The following is a 20,907-nucleotide window of genomic DNA, read 5'->3' as shown; positions in this document are numbered from 1 at the left end:
TCACTTTCCTAAATTATTAAAATATAAAAGTATTTATCCTGTTCGGTGTATGCTGTAATGGGAAAAAAAATCAAACTGCCTAAATTGAAGTTTTCTGGATGTTTCACCTACCAAAAAATTTAAGAAAACTTATACAAAAAGTCATACACACTAAATGGTAGCAATAAAAACTACAAAAAAGAAGCACTTTCACAGTTCCTTAGATGGAAATATATATTTTTTTTATGCGTGCCTGAATATGGAGATGCAAAGACAAAACCATTTTTAAAGTTTTTTTATTTTTTTAAGTTTTAAAACATAACAAATACCATATAGATTTGTCATCACTGTGATCATTCTGACCCACAGAATAAATGTGTGATTTAGGCCTCATGCACACGACCGTTTTTGTGGTCCGCATCCGAGCCGCATTTTTTGCGGCTCGGGTGCGGACCCATTCACTTCAATGGGGCCACAAAAGATGCGGACAGCACTCTGTGTGCTGTCCGCATCCGTTCCGTGGCCCCGCAAAAAAAAAATAGCATGTCCTATTCTTGTCCGTTTTGCGGACAAGAATAGGCATTTCTACAATGGGCCATCCGTTCCGCAAATTGTGGAAGGCACACGGGCGGCTTCCGTTTTTTGCAGATACGTGGTTTGCGGGCTGCAAAAAACTGAATGGTCGTGTGCATGAGGCCTCACCCAGTAAATGCAGTAAAAAAACTAAACGTAAAGCAGTGGCAGAATTGCATTCTTTACCAATTCCACTCTGTGTATTAAACAGTGCCATTAGAAAGTACCACTTGATCCACAAAAAAACAAGCCTCAAACTGTTATGTGAATATAAAAAAAATTATGGCTTTTGGGAAGCAGGGAGTAAAAACCAAAAATGGAAAATAGCTATAGCAAAAAGGGGTTAAAGGGGTTGTGGCACAATTAAATGTTATTTTAATATCATTAAGCATGATATGACTTACCGTACTTACTTTTGTAACTTACTTTCTGTTAGGGCTCATTTCCATGACTGTATTCGTTTCTGTGAACCGCAAATTGCAGATCCGCAAAACACGGATACCGCCCATGTGCCTTCCGCATTTTGCAGAACAGAACATCCTTCTCCATGATAGAAATGCCTATTCTTTCCGCAAATACAGACAAGAATAGGACATATTCTATCTTTTTTGTGGGGTCACGGAACATAAGTGCGGATGCGGACAGCAGCTTTTGCGGCTTCATTGAAATAATTGGGTCTGCATTGGATCTGCAAAATTGCCGAACGGATGTGGACAGAAAAAGAACGCCGTGTGAATGGACTCTTACAAAAATGCTCCAGTTGTGAGATACTCTCTTTACTTCATTGCGCCCTTGGTGTTTAATCTGTATAGTAATAAACACGGCCACCTACTAAGGTGGACACGCATGCTCAGTTCTATCCTTCAACTGCCACAAGCCGTATCTACTGTTAGAAGCTGTGAGAGATATAGGGAGAGGCCTGCAGCAGAAAGAACATGTTCACTGAGCTGTGATAGGAAGAGAGCTGCAGTAGAAAGGACACATCCCCTGAGAAAGGGCACATCCCCTGAGAAAGGGCACATCCCCTGAGAAAGGGCACATCCCCTGAGAAAGGGCACATCCCCTGAGCTGTTAGCCTGCATAGAATCTAGCAGCGCAATATGGAGCAATGAATGGGGGGATTTCTGGATTCATGTGAGTTACAGGGCCGGTTCTGGCATTTTTAAACAGATTGTCATGTACTATATGACATATGATTTTTATTTTTTACATCAGTCATGACTAGGGATGAGAGAATTTCATATTTTGAAATTCGAGTTCGGGTTGTGGTATAATACCACGGACCATAATGCAGTTCCATGACAGAATGCATAACGAGGCGTTCCGTTATTCATTCCGTCATAATAGAAGTCTATGGCCTGCATAACGGATCCGTCCGGTTTACGTTATGCATTCCGTCGTGGAATTGCGTTATGGTCCGTGGTAACGGAATCCATAACGCAATTCAGATTATACCACAACCCGAACTCGAATTTCAAAATATGAAATTCGCTTATCCCTAGTCATGACATAACCCCATAAATTTTTTTCTCTAGTAGATCTCCTTTAAAATCCAATGTCCCATCTGACAAATGATATAAAAATATGACCTAGATTCTGACATAAAGTGTTAGAATGACTCAATATCCTAATGTTGCGTTCTCTACTTTCTTATTGTATTTACAAAGTGAAAACCAATTAAACGTAACTCTTGTTGCTGTCAGTGCTCATTATTCCACCTCATTGTCTTGCAGTGTCAAAGGGTGAGACAAACAGCTCCCCGTTCTCTGGCCCTTCTCCCACTCTAGAGAATTAGGCCAAAGCTTGAGGGACTCTGCCATTTTCCAGACTCTTTAAGTTATTGTTACAAAGAGAAAAGCCTCTTCTCCTTGGCAGAACCTCTGTGAGACATTTGCGCTGCGTGATAATAAAAAAGCAGGAACAGACAGCTGAGCATTTTCATCTGTCTCCAGCTGGTGATTGCCCTCCAACAATGCTCCGCGCCCCTTTTGTTTCATAGATTCTGTGTATTTTTCCACCTTTTTTGGCAGGCGGCTTGATTTAAACCCTTCCTTTCACAGGTCAGGTAAAGGCCACGATTGATAGCTCGATGAATGATGTTTATCTGAAGCGGCAACAATTCTCCTTTCATTGGATAAAATTTTCATATTTGTTTTTTAGGTATTTTTAACTTGAGTGATTTTGATGCCCATGCCTCATTAGTATGAGTAAATATGAGGGCAGAATACCAAAGACTGTCAGTGCAGCTAAGTAGTACTGTACAGTAGATTTACTTTACATCTTTACTTTAAAATATATCTAATATATATAACATTATATTACTGGCTTTGTGAGAGCCACCCAATAATGACTAAATCATTAGATAAGCTATTTAAATACCAAGGACCAAGTCATCTGATGTAAAACCGATGGTGAAGATGCCATTGCCATATCATCCTCTAATCTATCAGCAAGTGTATTACTGCTGTCATGAGAAAGTCATCAAACATCCCAAACACAGTATGCCACTGACAGCTCTGATATTCAGAGCCAAGAAGAAGAATGAGAGACTCCTTCTTCTAAAGGTGTCGGTAAAAGAAAACCTAATAAAAGACCAAACAGCACCTAGGACACCAACCTGTGCCCCTCTAAACCAGCTAGTAAGGCCTCAGTGTATCAGTTGGAGGACAAAAAAAAACATTAGGGTGGATAAATGCTATCCACTGTCCAGATGAATATCTGTGGTGCTCCAACAGGATCATCAAGAACTTCTAAAGTACCTTCTCCCCAGGAAGATGGCAACAAAACAACGATTGCTACTGGAAAATCCAAGCATGTGAGGTTCAGTAAAGTGGTGTATGTTTGACCAATACCTCCTAATCACTATAATAGAAAGGCTCATAGATCTAAAGAACATCAAGAAAGAATATTCATCTATGAACTTGAACCCATACAGGAATGGTGACAAAGAAACATCATCAGAAAGAACAAAGCATCCTGTCACGTATCCTGCACTCCATCAGATGCATCTTAGAAGACCTGTGTTGCTTCTGGTGCTACACAAGCGATGAAGAAAACTGATGTAACAAAGAGGAACATTGCAGCTTTTATGGAGGAGATCTACACCATCACAAGTCTACTCCATGGTCAGACACGCCATTCACTAGAGTTTTACAGTGGCTAGCACTGTTGCCTTGCCACACTGAAGTTCTGGGTTAACATCTGAGACATCTGTATGGAGTTTGTATGTTCTCCCCGTGTTTGTGTGGTTTTCCCTGAGTAATCCACTTTCCTCACACACTCCAAAACATACTGATAGGGAAATAAAAAAATAAAAGCACATGTCAATGAGCAGTTTGTTAGTGGAGTAATATGCAATTAATTTGGTCCCCTATTCATAATATAACCACCAGTCCTTACCACCTTCTTTTGAACCCTCTCCAGCTTTACTATTTTCTGAGTGCTGAATTAGTAACTGTACCCCAGTGTGAGGTGTCATAAGGGCTTTATCGCTGTTATTATGTATTTGGTTTTGCAGCTGCTGCTTGGCATTGAGCGATACAGCTTAGCTTGCTGGTTACAAATATGCCCGGATACTTCTCTTGTTTCTGTATACCCATATGGATAAAATATAATAATAAAAAGGGACTTCAGCTCACCCACCGTCCTCCTTCTCCGTGCACGGATCCTGGACCTGGATCAGTCAAAACAGTAGAAAAAAATCCAGCAGCAGGCTTAGGATAAAATCCAATTTCTTTATTTTTTTTCATTATAAAATTCATAGGCTGACCAGACAGGCAAGGTCTACGCGTTTCGAACTGTACATTTTAATCATGATCACCACAGTCATGATTAAGACAGTCGAAATGCGTAGACCTTGATTGTCTGGTCAGCCTATGAATTTTATAATGAAGAAATAAAGAAATTGGATTTTATCCTGAGCCTGCTGGTATATTTTTTTCTACTGTTTTGACCCATATGGATAACATACAATATACTGTATATGGAGCCATACTATTACTGCATTATCTTATATAGTACTTATGTTAGGAGGAAGTGGAGGGTAGATAAAATTATCTTGCATATGCTGATCCACAGAACCTCTTTAAAAGATAACAGTCTGCATTTAGAAGATATTTTCTATGGTAATTGTATCTTAAGTAAAAGTATTACAGAAGTCCTGCCAGTATGAAAGGTGAGCCACAGTTCAGTTCTTAATTCTGGCTTGAACAGAACATAGCAGAGAGTTTGTGATCTCTCAATGTTACATCATCTAGTTTATGGAAAAATGTTGTTATTCCTCCAAGAAATGTTATGAATAAATGACAACTGGATGCTTTGGTGTCTGTGCCTCCGCACCGCAAAAGATAGGAGATGGGTCCGTGCTGCAATACGGGATTCACACGTATGGTGCCTGTGCATTGCGGACCAAAATTTGTGGTCCGGAGCACGGGCACGGGCAGCTTATGTACGTGTGAATGAGGCCATACAGTGAGACTGGTGTCCCACAGTGTAGGCAAAAGCTCCAAGTCAATGCGGTTTACAAATTAAATAAATGTTAATTGGTTGCCCTTTGTTGAAGAATTCAAGTTTTTTCACAGATTACAGATGATCGCCGCGGGTCTCAGATTGGAAACTATTTACATGCTCCTATTGTTCATGCGCCCATCATTCAGTTTTTTTCAGGATTAAAATTAGTGCGTTTATATAAAAAATAATCTTTGAAAATGTACCTTCAATTGGTAGCTGCTGGAGTTATTGGAGAGTTGACCTGGATGAGGCAAGACATGGAGTCATCCCCCGCTATCCTGCACATCTTCCTCTCATAAACCTCCCCCTCTCTCTCACAACTTTCCACTTGGCTTCCTTACGTCAGCGCCTCGCCGCGCTAAATCTTACATGTCAGGATCACAGCAGCGTAAGGAGGTCTTCTGCACCTGTGTGGGATTTTGCACGGCAAGGCGCTGACATAACAGAGCGAAGGGGAGGTCTGTTAGAGGGAGGGGGAGGTTTATGAGGAGTAAGGTTGGCGGGATGCAGGGCTGCCAACCGTCCAGAAATTTGACATTCCGTAAAAAAGGCAACTTTTTTCCTGTGTCTATGAGAAAAAATAGATGTGTCCGTAATTTTCCTGAGGCTGATGGTACATGACTAGATTGTTTTGGTTTCTTCTGGCTACCTGCCTCAGCTACTGTTCTGATGCTGCCACCCCCTGATGCCACACATCTGATGCCAAGTGGCTCCTTATTTCACCCACCATCTTCAGCTGGTACTGGTATTGCCACCCACCTCCCATTCTGCCACTCTGTGGTCTCCTGATGCTGCTGCTACCTCCACACTATGTCACCTTGCCACTCTGTAGTCTCCTGATGCTGCTGCCACCTCCACACTATGTCTCCTTGCCACTCTGTGCTCTCCTGATGCTGCTGCCACCTCCACACTATGTCACCTTGCCAGTCTGTGGTCTCCTGATGCTGCTGCCACCTTCACACTCTGTCATTGTGCCACCCTGTGGCCTCCTCCTGATGCTGCTGCCACCTCCACACTCTGTCATTGTGCCACCCTGTGGCCTCCTCCTGATGCTGCTGCCACCTCCATACTCTGTCATTGTGCAAATCCGTCACCTCCTGATGCTGTTGCCACCTCCACACTGTCACTGTGCCACCCTGTGGCCTTCTCCTGATGCTGCTGCCACCACCTCCACACTCTGTCATTGTGCCACTCTGTGGCCTCCTGATGCTGCTGCCACCTCCACACTGTCATTGTGCCACCATGTGGCCACCTCCTGATGCTGCTGCTGCCACCTCCATACTCTGTCATTGTGCCACCCTGTGGCCTCTTCTTAAAGCTGCTGCTGCCGCCACCTCCACACTCTATCATTGTGCCACTCTGTGCCCTCCTGAAGCTGCTGCTGCTACCTCCACTCTCTGTCATTGTGCCATTCTGTGGCCTCCTCCTGATGCTGCTGCTGCCACCTCCACACTGTCATTGTGCCACTTTGTGGCCTCCTCCTGATGCTGCTGCAACCTCCAGACTCTGTCATTGGGCCACTCTGTGGTTTCCTCATGCTGCTTCCACCTCACCACTATGACATAGGGCCACTCTGTGGACTTCTCATGCTGTTCCCACCTTCCCCACTTCATGACTGGGCCACTATTTTGCCTTCGGCCTGGCTGACATCACCATTTATTTGATCCTTCTTCTGATCTGTCAGAAGGAAGGAAAAATTAGACGCACAACGGATCCTGTCTATGTAATAGCTGTAAGGCCTGCATGACATGGTCCCCTATTTTGCATCAGAATTGGCTTATGTTTGGTAGCCAAAAGCAGGAGTGGGTACAAAACACAGAAGACATGCAAATATTCCATCACGTGTTATCTCTGTTTGGATCCACTTCCTGTTTTTTTTGGCATTAGCAATACTGATGGATTACTGACCAAATGCTGACCGAGTGAAGGCGGATGCTCCACAGACAGGATCCGTTTTTTTGGGGTTATTGTTCTGATGGATCAGAGGAAGGGCAATATAATCAGTGACATCAACACAAACTTTCTGCTGACACCCTCTCCACTCTGTCGGGGGGCTCTACTTGTATAAGCGTTTAATAGAACAGGTTCTGTAGACATCTATGTGGAATCAGCTGCCGACGGTGTAAAAGGAGTGCGCTTCTTCTTGACGCTAACATCAACCTGTAAGGCTGAGTTCACACTTGAGTTATTTGGTCAGTTTTGGCCCTGTAACTGCCAAATAAGTGAAGTGTGCACCAATTCTACGAGCGAAGCCTGTCATCTGCATGTCATACTGACTCACAGTATTGTTTCACTACAACAGCAGACTCCTTATGGCGTGTTTACTTGCAAGGCACAGTGTTCTACACCACTATAAAGGCTCTCTGCAACCAGGAAAAAGCAGTTTTTTAACGCAATTTGACCTGAATAAATTCGGATCGAAACAAAAAAAATTCAAAGTACGGCGAACCGACCGAATCTCAAATTTTCCAATTTGTCCATAAAAATGTTGGCTGTCTGTGATTTTGGGATATGTTGAGAAAAAATTTGGGTTGGCAACCATGGCCGGATGGTGGGGGTTGACTAACACCCCAATGGAGCTCACAGTTGATTTTTAGATATGATTTTTTATTAAACGCACTAATTTTTTATCCTGAATAAAACCTGGTTTCTGATTATAGGAGTGTGAACAGTAGGAACATGTAAATAGCTTCTGTAGGTCATTTTTGATGACAAGGTTCCCTTTAAGTTTTGGTTTCACACATGCATGGGTTTGAGCCAAAGAAAGAAGTCAATCCAGCTAGAAGAAGTAGAGGCTCTTCCTATATATTTCTCATTCCTTTTGACTACTATTCTGCAGTTTCAGTTAAATGCTCGGTTGACTACTACTGCATCTCACTATTATTATGCAGCAAGCCCCAGAGGGAGTTGGTGCAGAGGATGGGGGTGTTAGTGGCCCTGATGAAGCTTTGGGTGGTTAGCCCTGTTCCTGCCAACCATTTGACATCCGTTTCTTTAACTTTCCTATAATCAAAATATTAAAATTGCAAATACCCCCGCTCTGAAGAAATTCTTCACTGGGGGAAATGTATCTTTCACTTTGTATACAGTGAGTCAACTATTTGACACAAATCATTGTGTCCATAAAAACTGAGCAAAAACTTCACGTTTTGCATTGTGCTGGTCAAAAAAAAAGTAGCTTGGTGTACTAATACCACAAAAAAACTTATATTACTGGCACTCAGTCTGTAGGGTATTGTCCCAAGCAGGTTTTTATTTTGTTCTTGCCAACATGAGCCGAGTGTTATTATACCAGCGATGGATGCGGCTGCGATCTAAAGAACAAAGCCATCACCATTCATTCTGACTGAGCTAGGACAAATTGAGAGAAATGCGATGTTAATTAGACAAATGAGCAGATGTGACCTGGAAGTCGGGCATTAAGTAAAAGCGTAGAGTCAAAGTTGTATCAACATATGGTCTGTGTACGGCGTATGGATCTGGTCTGGCAATCACATTCATTGCAAGTTAATATGGCAAAGAATAGAAATGGAGGCGTCTATAAATATTGATGTGTCTGCGGCTGGAGGCTTTATTTTTATTATTTTACTCACTTACAGTATATAGTGCTGAGATATTCCACAGCGCTTTACAGACATTATCACTCGTTGTCCCCAGTGGGACTCACAATCTAAGTTCCCTATCAGTATGTCTTTGGGGTGTGGAAGGAAACCTAAGTACCTGGAGGAAACCCACACAAAAACAGAGAGAACATACAAACTCCATGCAGATGTTGTTCTTGGTTGGATTATGAACCTAGGACACCAGCGCTGTGAGGCACCATGTGATTTAGAGGCACACGGTGACTCCTGCTCAGTTTCATGCACATGGTAATGTCTCGGTACAATATCTAAGTTGTCTACTGGAGACGGCGATCAATTGATCAATCACAAAATTGAATAGCAGAGCTGCTGGGGCCTAGCAGACCTACTGTCACTACATGGAGGCGTCTCGTGGGCAGGATCCAGCAGCTTTGAAAAGCGAAGATTACTATGTCTAGTGAAATATCTGACGTATGCAATTATGTTGGCATACAGTAGCTCAGGCTCGGACTGGCCCACAGGGTTACAGGTGAATCCCCGGTGGGCCCCTAGTCTTCACCCCCGCACAAGTGCACATAACAGAGTAGGCTTACTGCACTACATTATATATCAGTGTACAGCACCTCAATCAGACTATGTTCATATAAAACACTTAATAGATTATTAAAGAAACTCCCCAGTTTATTATTATAGACACGATAGGAGATGAGATGACTTCTAGGTATAGAGGAAAGCTAGCCAGTATTCTCTTTTCCCAAGGACCTACCTTCTCAAAAGTTGCTATCATCTGGTAGCATTTTGCTGCTGTGTGAGCAGGTAATATTTGAATGTACGGTCGGCCCCCAAAATAAATTTTACTGGTGGGTCCTAGGCACCCCAGTCGGATACTGCAGTAGCTTATGTTTGACCATACGTTCAGTGCCACCAAATGTAATCCTGAATGAAGTGTGAATTTAGCCTAAAACCAAACACAAAAATCACACCTTCATAACTACTGACGAATGCTACGTGAAGCTTTAATTTGATAAATACCAAACTGTAACTGATCTTTTAAAGGAGTTGTCCAGAATTAAATTTTTTTTTTTTTTTTACTCACTTATATAGCGCTGACGTATTCCTCAGCGCTTTACAGCCATTATCATCACCACTGACCCGATGGGGCTCACAATGTAAGTTCCCTATCAGTACCGCACCACACCATACAGGAGGAATCGCACGCAAACACGGGGACAGCATACAAACTCCATGCAGATGTTGTCCTTTGTTGGATTCGAACTAGGACATTGATGGCCTTTCCTCAGTATAGGTCATCAATATGTGATTGGTGGGGGTTCAACACCAAGGACCCCCATCAATCAGCTCCAGTGAGTGCTGCAGCTTCCTCACAGCTTACCAGACACAACGCTGTACATTATATAGCGCTGGTGCTTGATACTGCAGCTCAGCCCCAACAATCAGGGGGCGGACCCCCACCAATCAGATATTGATGACCTATCCAGAGAATCTGCCATAAATATGAAAATCTTAGACAACCCCTTTAAGCAAAAGTGTCATTCTACGTGACGGTTAATGAAAAGCCTGCCCAGTATATATATATATATATATATATATATAGAAAGGAATAGGTGTCTCTGCTTTCAGTGCTCTGATAGGAACATCACAGATATGGAAGTATTTTGCATGAAACGTGCTTGGATTTAATCCCACTTAAACCAGACAATTTTAGGTGTAATGCCTCTCCTTGTGTACAGCTATAATTTACAGATTAGTTTTACAGTCGTGGCACCCGTGGCAGAATCTGCTGCAGATAAAAGAGTTATTGATTTCTTTCTTTTGCTTGAGAACGTGTTAACTCCCAGAGGCATGAAGAGCCAGAAATCATTAATAATGGTTCTTAATTGAGGTGTTGTAAAGCCTCCTGGTTTTTGCCAGTGGCAGTTTGTATTTCGTTGATGCCTATAAAATTACCAGCTTGAGTTAGTGTTCAGTAATATCAGGAAACACACAATTTGCAACACTGCTGTGATGTGGGATGCTGGTGTCTGATGCTGGCGGGATCTTTACTTAATGCGCATTTCCCTCTAAAATCACGGAATTCTGTATTTTTTATCTGCCTTCAATAGGTCTTCCTGGTTTTTAGCTCAATATCATCACATAATTAGGGACCAATACCAAATCCACATCTCAGGAGCCTATAGGCACAGATTGCCTGGAGCCTTAAGGGAATTATCCCAAGATTAAGGTAAAAAATGAAAATCAGTCATCATACAGTACATGGCAAGTTCTTTTTTTATCAAAACTAGAACCAGCTCTGTACCTCACATAAATCCCTATAGAACAAACAAAGATCAATCCAAGCAATCAGTACTGTATGTTGCGGCATATCATAATGAAATTCAATAACTTACCATAGTAGGAAAAAACCTTTAAATACTCAATAATTATAGACATTTTCTCACTTACTTATAATACTGTAGTTGATTTTCCAGCTGTTCTATATGCCTCTGGAGCATAGGAACTTTACGTGATTTTTCTTCCAAGTCCTTCACTTTGCTATAACATGCCAGGACTGCTTGACGTGCTTCTTCCACCCTTCGTGTCATCACTACCTGTTCCTTCAACAATTGCTGGTTAGATTCCTCCAAGTACACTAGAACTTTCTCAGTTTTGTTCAGTTTCTCTTGCAGGTCTTTATTTAGTCTGGTCACTTCCTCTATTTGTCCATTGCTGGAGTTCTGAATCACGTTGATTTCTCTCTGGACACATTTGGTTGTCACAGTGTAACTCTGAGATAAAACCCTTCTGTTGGCATTAGTGGCAGTCATCTCCATTGGTTGTGATGCACGACTTCTATACAGGCCAACCTACAGGAACGTGATGCAAAAACAGCTTTGAGATATACTGTATGTTAAAATATTATGTTATGTCAAACTCATCTTGAGTAACATCATGGCTTCTAAGATCTGAACCCAGCATCATCCCATCAGCTGATCAGCTGTTCAGGTGTAACTCTGTCACCAGAAGGTAACACTGGAACTACACATCATTGTCAACCTTGTTGTGGAGGTAGCTCGATACTACAGCTCTGCTCCCATTGAAGTCAATAGAGCAGTACTGCAGTGATGAGCTCTGTCTACTACAAGGTTGACGGTAACCTGAAGTTCTGGCACTGACGTCCACTGACGGAACTACACTCAACCAGCTTATCAGCGGGGTATTGGGGTGTTGGACCCCACTGATCAGCTAGCGAGGGCTTATCCTGAAGATAGGCCATCACTTAGTAACAGCTAGAAAACGCCTTTAAATCAAGTGACACCGTTTTTACCACTTTAGCCACTAATTTTTGAGCTTCATGTGTCCATGATCACAAAATACATGAGTGTGTAAGGCTACTTTCACATCTACTTTTTCAATTCCGCTATTGAGATCCATCATAGGATGTCAATAGCGGAAGAAAACGATTCAGTTTTGTCCCCATTCATTGTCAATGAAGACAAAACTGAACTGAACAGAACGGAATGCAACAAAATGCATTCCGTTCCTTTTGGTTGCGTCCCCATCGCGGACAGAAAAGCGTGGACAATGTAAGTCAATGGGGACGGATCAGTTTTCTCTGACACAATAGAAAACGGATCCGTTCCCCATTGACTTTCAATGGTGTTCATGACGGATCCATCATGGCTATAGAAGACATAATACAACTGGATCCATTCATGACGGATGCATGCGGTTGTATTATTGTAACGGAATCATTTTTGCAGATGTGAAAGTAGCCTCTAAGGTAGTAAAATCTTCTTCCTGCTCTGTTAAGTGGACTCTACAAGCCAACTATTGCTAGCGATTAAAGTTTTCTTTCGGGGCAATGGAAGGGACAGGAGCACGTCAAAAATGTGCCACCTAATTTGTCAACCTTTCCTTATAATATGAATCACTTGACTTAGAACTGTTCTTTATTTCTGCTTGCGTTTTTTTTTAGATTTAATCACTGGAAATGTGCATGACAAAAATTAACCCTGAGCATGAGTGTCAAGAAGATGAAACTCTGACAAAGCATGAAGTACAGCAGACTGCAGATGTCACTACAAATGTCTCACAATGTTATAGAGAGGATAAAAAATGTAGGGGGGGGGGGGGCAACCACCTAAATGGTGCCAAACTAGATCTGATCCATGGAGGAAGTAAAATATTGTTGAGATGAATGAATAAATAAATAAATAAAGTAAAAACTGTGGAAGGGTGAATGAATGAAATAAATGAGTAGATAACGCACAAGGCCTAAAAGAGCCATGCTAAGATAAAATAGAAGATCCTTCTATGAAGGTAAATTCCATAAAATCAAAAGAATTCACTTAAAATCAAAGCAGTTAACTTACTTCACTGAGGAGAAGGTCCAAGGGATAAAGTTCAAGACACCCAAGGACACAACCTTCCCCGCCAGGATCGTTTGTAGTGTAGTAGGAATAACACGGCAGTATCCAGTACTTCAAAGTAAGTATACAGGTAATACACATAATACCAATGTGTATTACCTCTATACTTACTTTTAACTGCTCCTGATGAAGGGGTGATTTATTGTCAACCCCCCGAAACGCGTTGAGCTCACCTGTGATTTTAAGAAATAAAAAGGAAAGCACTTGAAGTACTGGATACTGCCGTGTTATTCCTACTACACTACAAACGATCCTGGCGGGGGAGGTTGTGTCCTTGGGCTTTATCCCTTGGACCTCAGTGAAGTAAGTTAACTGCTTTGATTTTAAGTGAATTATTTTGATTTTATGGAATTTACCTATTATGACCCAGGAACATGGCCAGCCAAATTTTTGGATACACAAAAAGTGCTGAATCTGATGTCAGTAACAGTTTAAGAGAAGGCAGAAAACTCTCAATAGACAGTTAAAAAAAACAAAAAAAACATGCCAAATGGTAAAAAAGTAAGACAGCACTGGCTAGAATATAGCAAATCAAAAAAGCCTTATACTGCATACCTTGTAGAATGTTTTCACATGTGCATTCTGAACAAAAAGACGCTCATTTTTGGCAAAAGATAGATACAATAAAGTGAGAGAATTCCTGAACATGAAAATTCTTTGAGCTACAAAATGTGTTTTTGTTCATGGAAAACCCTTGAGGCCTCGTTGAGTAATGTTGGGTTGGGTAAGGGTGGCATTGACCAAAAACTTCAAGACCAGATAGTTCAGGAAGAGAACCACTAGAGGGAAGTTCTTTATGTAATTATTGATGTGATAATGCATTTGGCCAGACAGGGTAGTGGTTTAAGAGGTTCACAGGAAAATTTTGATTTTGCAGATCCAAAAAGTGGAAAATTTCTGAATATGATTGAACTTGTTGCTCACTATCACGTCCCTTTGTGTGAACATGTGCACCGCCATAGAAAGGGAAAAGTGAGGCTATTTTTCACCTAAGATTCAAAATGATTTTTAGACATCATTGCTGCAAAGAAAGGGTAACAGTCCTTAATGATGTCCATAGAAGGAAAGTATTTTTTTATGATGTTTGACTGTACACCAGATATAAGCCATTTGGAAGGAATGTCTAAAGTCATAGATACATTAAAAATTGGCCCTGAAATTGTTGAAAGATTTTTAGATTTGTTTTGTGAGTGAGTGAGAAGACAGGCCTTGCCCTTACTGAAATAATCCTACAGAAAATAGAAAAGCTTGGCCTAGATATTAAAATTTACAGGGGGCAATCATATGACAATGGAGCCAATGTGGCTAAAAAGTATAAAGGGGTTCAAGAACGTTTACTTCAAGAAAATAAGCTAGCATTTGTTGTACCCTGTGCAGCTCATTCCCTACACCTAGTTACTGTGTCACGAGAGGCACACACCTTTTTTGGAACACTACATTGTCTGTACTTGTTTGTTGCCTCAACTTTCCGATGGGAAGTTTTACAGAAATATGTAAAGCTTGGGCTACACTGCGACATTTGTTACACGACTTCTTGTCTCAGAACAGTCGTGCAACATTTTTTTTGTAATAATAGTCAATGGTGTCACAGATGCTGCGACTGTGACACCACAGTTACAAAAAGTCCTTCCAAGTTTGATTTTTGTGTGACTGTCATGTCGCAGTCGCAGCGTGCCGCGTGTCACAGTGACACCATTGACTATCATTGCCGTGTAGCCCTAGCCTAACAGTTACCCTCAAGTCACTAAGCAAATCCAGGTCTTCAGCAAAGTTTGAAGCTGTAAAACCCATTTACAAAGTACTAAGTCAGATTGATTGTGTCAACAAACTTCTTCAACATGAAAGTATCACAATTGATATGTCTGCAAAGCATATTCATGGTCTCTTGAACCTGTTAGAGTCAACAAGGAAACTAAGACAGGTGAGGCAGCTGATGCCATAAATGAAACAAAAACAATTGCAGAAAGGTGTGGCCTGGATCCACACTTCAGAGACATAAGAAAGCGAAAAATCAATAGGATGTTCGATGAAGAATCTGAAGATGAGAGTGTGCTATTGTCACAAGAAGACAAATTTAGGAAATAAGTGACAAAATTCTTTCTGAAATGAAAATGCGGTCCAAAGCTATAGATAAGGTTAATGCTATTTTTGGTTTTCTTACTGGGCCTCAATTTGACTCATTAACAACACAAGAGCTCAAGGAAAAGGCCAAAGAACTAGCCCGAGTATATGAAAATGATCTTTATAAAGATTAACTAATTGGAGAGTGGTGTCACAGTGCAGTGTGGGGGAACTCCACACCGAACAGCAATGGGAAGTGGGAATAGAGACTAGGCCAGGACAGCGGGGAATGGGAGCAGGGAACCTCCTACTGCATCTGTAAACCTCGCCCTGACTCCTAACCGTATGAGCGAACCCAGATGGTAGGAGGGCTCATACACAGGAACCTTGGGCCCTACTAACCCTAAAGATCCCTGGAAATTAAGGTCAGGAACTAGAGACGACCTGTTCCTTCACAACACGGACGAACAGGAGTCTCCACAGGCCTAGCAGCAAAGATAGGGGAAGACAGTGAACAGCAACTGGATTGGCAGGTCAGAACAACAACACACCGGAACCGGAACAACAAGCACTTACCTGCCGCAGCAACAGGGTGGAACACCAACACCAATAACTACCTGGAACCCCATGCGGATAGGATGCATGGTGGCACCAGGCAGAGCCGCTCACTGACTTGTAGTTCCCCCTCCGGGGAACCCAGGAACCCTCTCACTGAAGGCACAGACAGAGACGGGAAATGTCTAGCAACATAGAAACATAGAAACATAGAATGTGTCGGCAGATAAGAACCATTTGGCCCATCTAGTCTGCCCAATATATCTGAATCCTATGAATAGTCCCTGGCCCTATCTTATATGAAGGATAGCCTTATGCCTATCCCATGCATGCTTAAACCCCTTCACTGTATTTGCAGCTACCACTTCTGCAGGAAGGCTATTCCATGCATCCACTACTCTCTCAGTAAAGTAATACTTCCTTATATTACTTTTAAACCTTTGCCCCTCTAATTTAAAACTGTGTCCTCTTGTGGTAGTTTTTCTTCTTTTAAATATGCTCTCCTCTTTTACCGAGTTGATTCCCTTTATGTATTTAAAAGTTTCTATCATATCCCCTCTGTCTCTTCTTTCTTCCAAGCTATACATATTAAGGTCCTTTAACTTTCCTGGTAAGTTTTATCCTGCAATCCATGTACTAGTTTAGTAGCTCTTCTCTGAACTCTCTCTAGAGTATCTATATCCTTCTGGAGATATGGCCTCCAGTACTGCGCACAATACTCCAAGTGAGGTCTCACCAGTGTTCTGTACAGCGGCATAAGCACTTCACTCTTTCTACTGCTTATACCTCTCCCTATACATCCAAGCATTATGCTGGCATTTCGTGCTGCCCTATTACATTGTCTTCCCACCTTTAAGTCTTCTGAAATAATTACTCCTAAATCCCTTTCCTCAGATACTGAGGTCAGGACTGTGTCAAATATTCTATATTCTGCCCTTGGGTTTTTACGCCCCAGGTGCATTATCTTGCACTTATCCACATTAAATTTCAGTTGCCAGAGTTCTGACCATTCTTCTAGTTTTCCTAAATCCTTTTCCATTTGGCGTTTCCCTCCAGGAACATCAACCCTGTTACATATCTTTGTGTCATCAGCAAAAAGACAAACCTTACCATCGAGGCCTTTTGCAATATCACTTATGAAGATATTAAACAAAATTGGTCCCAGTACAGATCCCTGTGGAACCCCACTGGTAACATGACCTTGTTTTGAATGTTCTCCATTGACTACAACCCTCTGTTGTCTGTCACTCAGCCACTGCCTAATCCACTCAACAATATGGGAGTCCATGCTCAATGACTGCAGTTTATTGATAAGTCTTCTATGTGGGACAGTGTCAAAAGCCTTACTAAAATCTAGATATGCGATGTCTACTGCACCTCCACCGTCTATTATTTTAGTCACCCAGTCAAAAAAATCTATAAGATTTGTTTGACATGATCTCCCTGAAGTAAACCCATGTTGTTTTTCATCTTGCAATCCATGGGATTTTAGATGTTCCACAATCCTATCCTTTAATAGGGTTTCCATTAATTTGCCTACTATTGATGTCAGACTCACTGGTCTATAGTTGCTCGATTCCTCCCTACTACCTTTCTTGTGAATGGGCACGACATTTGCCAATTTCCAATCTTCCGGGACGACTCCTGTTACTAATGATTGGTTAAATAAATCTGTTAACGGTTTTGCCAGCTCACCACTAAGCTCTTTTAATAATTGGACTACAAACACCAAACAGACCATACATGGAACACCAAACTAGACATAACAACACACCCTGAACATAAACCACACCAAACAAAGCAACAGGTGAGGTTAGGTAAAGGACATATAAACAAGGGTAGGAGAGACATTGATGTCTAACTAGGTGCCCCTCACACTGGACAGATGGAAAATCCAGACAGGAGCAAGGCTCCATCACCAACCAAGGCAGGAATACCACTGACCACAATCTCACACCCAGATCCACACCTTAAACCCATAATCACCAGACTGGGGAGAGGCCAGGAAACAGGAGCAGTGCACACACACATGCGGAAACAACACGTTGCCCAAGGCAAATGCATGCACGGCAGACATGTCACGGCAAACTACACCAGGACCGAGACACAGCCGTGACAACTGGAGAGCTTTAAATATCAAGCTCTGGATTTCAACACAAGTATGAGGATTGCCATACCTGCAAGTCTGCTGAGCTTCATTTACAAGAATGGACTACCCTAGTCCCTGAATATGGACATGTGGTCACTGTCCATCACCCTGCCTACCTGACTTGTTACACACAGGTGTCTCCCGCGCTTGGTAAAACACTGAAGACAGACTCTCTTTAGTTACAGCTATGACAGAGAACTCTCTAAACCGAAACAACATTTACACAAGGTTTAATCAGTTCTATTGCTGGGGAAGAGGGCACGACAAATAACATTAAAAGGGTATTCTCATCTAAGACAATGGGGGCATATCGTTAGGATATATCCCCATTGTCTGATAGGTGACCCCGGTCCGGCCACCACCAAGCGCTCTTCCCATAGAAGTGAATGGGAGTGCAACGTGCATGCACGGCCACCGTTTCCCATTCAATTCTAAAGGCCCGACGAAAATACTGTAGCTGAGCCAGCGCTCAGCTATTTTCAGTGGCTTCATAGAAATGAATAGAGGGCGGCTGCACATGCGCAGTGCACCCTCCACCACTTCCGGGGCTCCATTTAGGAGATAGCTGTGGGTCCCAGCAGTGGGACCCGCACCTATTAGACAATGGGGGCATATTTTCTCTTTAAACCCCTTTAAAGAGAAAATGTAACGTCTCCTGACATGTCAGATTTAGTAACTACTTGCATTCCCCATGTAATAACAATTCTGGAGCATCTATGCTTATGACTCTGTATTGTGCCATTCCTTTATTATTCCTGCTAGAAGTTTAGCAATACATTGCCAGCAGTCTGCAGTAAAGGTAGTGCTGTGCAGTACTGAGTCTTTGCCCAGGGTGCAGGAATGTCTAGCTACACCTCCGCCTTATTGCAGTGACCCATGAGTACTTTGAACTAGTGCATAGAGGGATAAAGAAAAACAAGGAGGGGCATTTATTAGGGCCCCTGCGACTGAACTGTGGTGCCAAAAAGTGACAAATGTTTGCAGAAGCCCCGATTTGTGAAAAAATGCCCATCTCTTTGCCATTCTGCATCACACCTACAAAGTTTAGAAGATGGTGTGGCCTGACACATTTACCATAACTTACGCCATTTTTCTGCTGCAACTAATGCCAGAAATGTCAGCTCCTAGCTGGTGTAGATGTCAGATTGTGGTGCACGGACCTACCAAAATTATTAGGAGGTGTGCGCCTTTTTGATAATTTTGGCCCATCTTACGCCATCGCAAACTACATCAAGACTAGTCTTCCCCTATGACTCATATTCTATGGCTCAGTGAGTCCCATGGCATTTGGACGTCTAAGACCTAATGGTGGGAGAACCCTTTCATAGAGAGCAGTTTCCAGAGATATCCGCATACACATGACTATGTAAACCAACACTGTTTCTGCATTGTGAGTTTAAAGGGGTTCTCTGGGGATTTGACAAAATTCTAGCCTTCAGAAAACATGTGGAAGGAAGATCGTTTCACCACTACTCACCATTACGTTGTGCCGCCAATTCCGCCATCTGGGCTGTGCTCATGTGACCTCCTGACTCTGGCCACGGACTCTTCCTCTGACATGCCGATAGGATTGCTCCTGTGTCTTCCTGTTCAGCTCCATAATGTACATGCATCTGAGCAGAAAGATACAGGAGCAGATGCCCTGAAGACATCAGTGGAAGAGCCCACAGCCAGAGTCAGGCTGTCATGTGATTACAAATGGTAGGTAGTCGTGAAACCACAGGTTGTCTGAAAGCTAGAATTTAGTCAAAGCCTTGGAGAACCCCTTGAAATCCATTGGATCTACTTGCAGGGGCCACATTTAAAGGTGCTTCAGGGTCACGTCCCATTGTAAACATAATATTTGCCAATTATATAAAATGTTAGATATACTGTTTGGCTGCACGTTATCCCGTGTTCTGTATTCCACATGTGAGGCTAGATTTGCACATGTTTAACTTTGTCTTTGAATTTTATGCTTTTCCCTCCATATGGTAAAAACTATCACAATGTCAGAACTGTGAGTAATGGTCTTTTTCTGTTAGGGGTCGGTATTCTGGGGCATAATCTCTACCACATGGAATACAATTTCCCTACATTTTATGCAGCTGACCCTAAATCTGGCAAATACAGCTTTATGAAGCAAAAATCAATCAATGCCATGTGTCTATTCATTCCAGATGTCAGAAGACGGCGGTCTGACTATAAGAAGCACTAGCAGGGCACAAGGTCAAGCCGGAGTGGAATCAACACAGTCTGAAAGGAAATAACTTTATTTTACAATCTCACCAGGTAAAATATAAATTCTATTTCATTTACAGCCATATAATGTAGTGTGCAGAATTTGGCCAATGCAGGACATTAGGCCAGGCTAGGACCAAACTTTAAGGCCTCTTTCACACGGGCGTGTGCGCCCCGTGGTCGTGCTGTGGCCCACAAAATGCAGGCCGCAATGCACGAGCACAGTCCATGGGGCAGCCGCAACGGATCGAAGATCCCATTCACTTTAATGGGTCCGCGAACCGGCCGTTCCGCAAAAAGATAGGACATGTTCTATCTTTTTTGTGGAACGGAAGTACGGGACGAAACCCCACGGAAGCACTCCGTAGTTCCGTTCCGTGCTTCCATTCTGCACCATTCCGCATCTCAGGATTTGCGGATCCATTGAAGTGAATGGGTCCGCATCCGTGATGCTGAATGCCCACAAAACAGCACCCGTGTATTGCGGATCCGCAAATGCGGTCTGCAATACGGCAATGGGGCGCACATGCCCGTGTGAAAGAGGCCTAAGCCATGCAAAATTTGTAGAGGTGCCCCTCAGGGCAGGGCATTATTTATAGGGCTGGTGTCCTCTTATAGGACAAATTATCTTTTTGGCCTCCTCGGGCACCAGTATCTTGCCAGGACAAGGATCAACCATGTAGTACAGTTGCTGTCAGTGCAACAATATCTTTATTAGATCTTGTTTTTTTGCTCAAGTTTTAGAGATCACATCACCTTTCAGCCTGCATGCAGGACTTTTGTCTCCACTTCTAAAATCTTCCTCTGAGCGGAAACCTAACGGACCCCATAGGCTCAGTTATCTGCCGAA

The 20,907-nt window shown here is 42.5% G+C and overlaps 1 protein-coding gene across 1 annotated transcript in view; it reads right to left on the bottom strand.

Annotated features, from left to right (window-relative positions):
* Positions 1-20,907, bottom strand: part of EFCC1 (EF-hand and coiled-coil domain containing 1) — a 100,043-nt gene that overhangs the window by 72,249 nt on the left and 6,887 nt on the right. Inside the window, 1 exon segment of the mRNA XM_040407493.1 lies at positions 11,103-11,506. Coding sequence (XP_040263427.1) covers positions 11,103-11,506 — 404 coding nt within the window.

The sequence above is a fragment of the Bufo bufo genome, chromosome 9, assembly GCF_905171765.1.
Source record: "Bufo bufo chromosome 9, aBufBuf1.1, whole genome shotgun sequence".
Lineage (NCBI taxonomy): Eukaryota > Metazoa > Chordata > Amphibia > Anura > Bufonidae > Bufo > Bufo bufo.
This window is presented reverse-complemented; position numbering and strand designations above follow the sequence as displayed.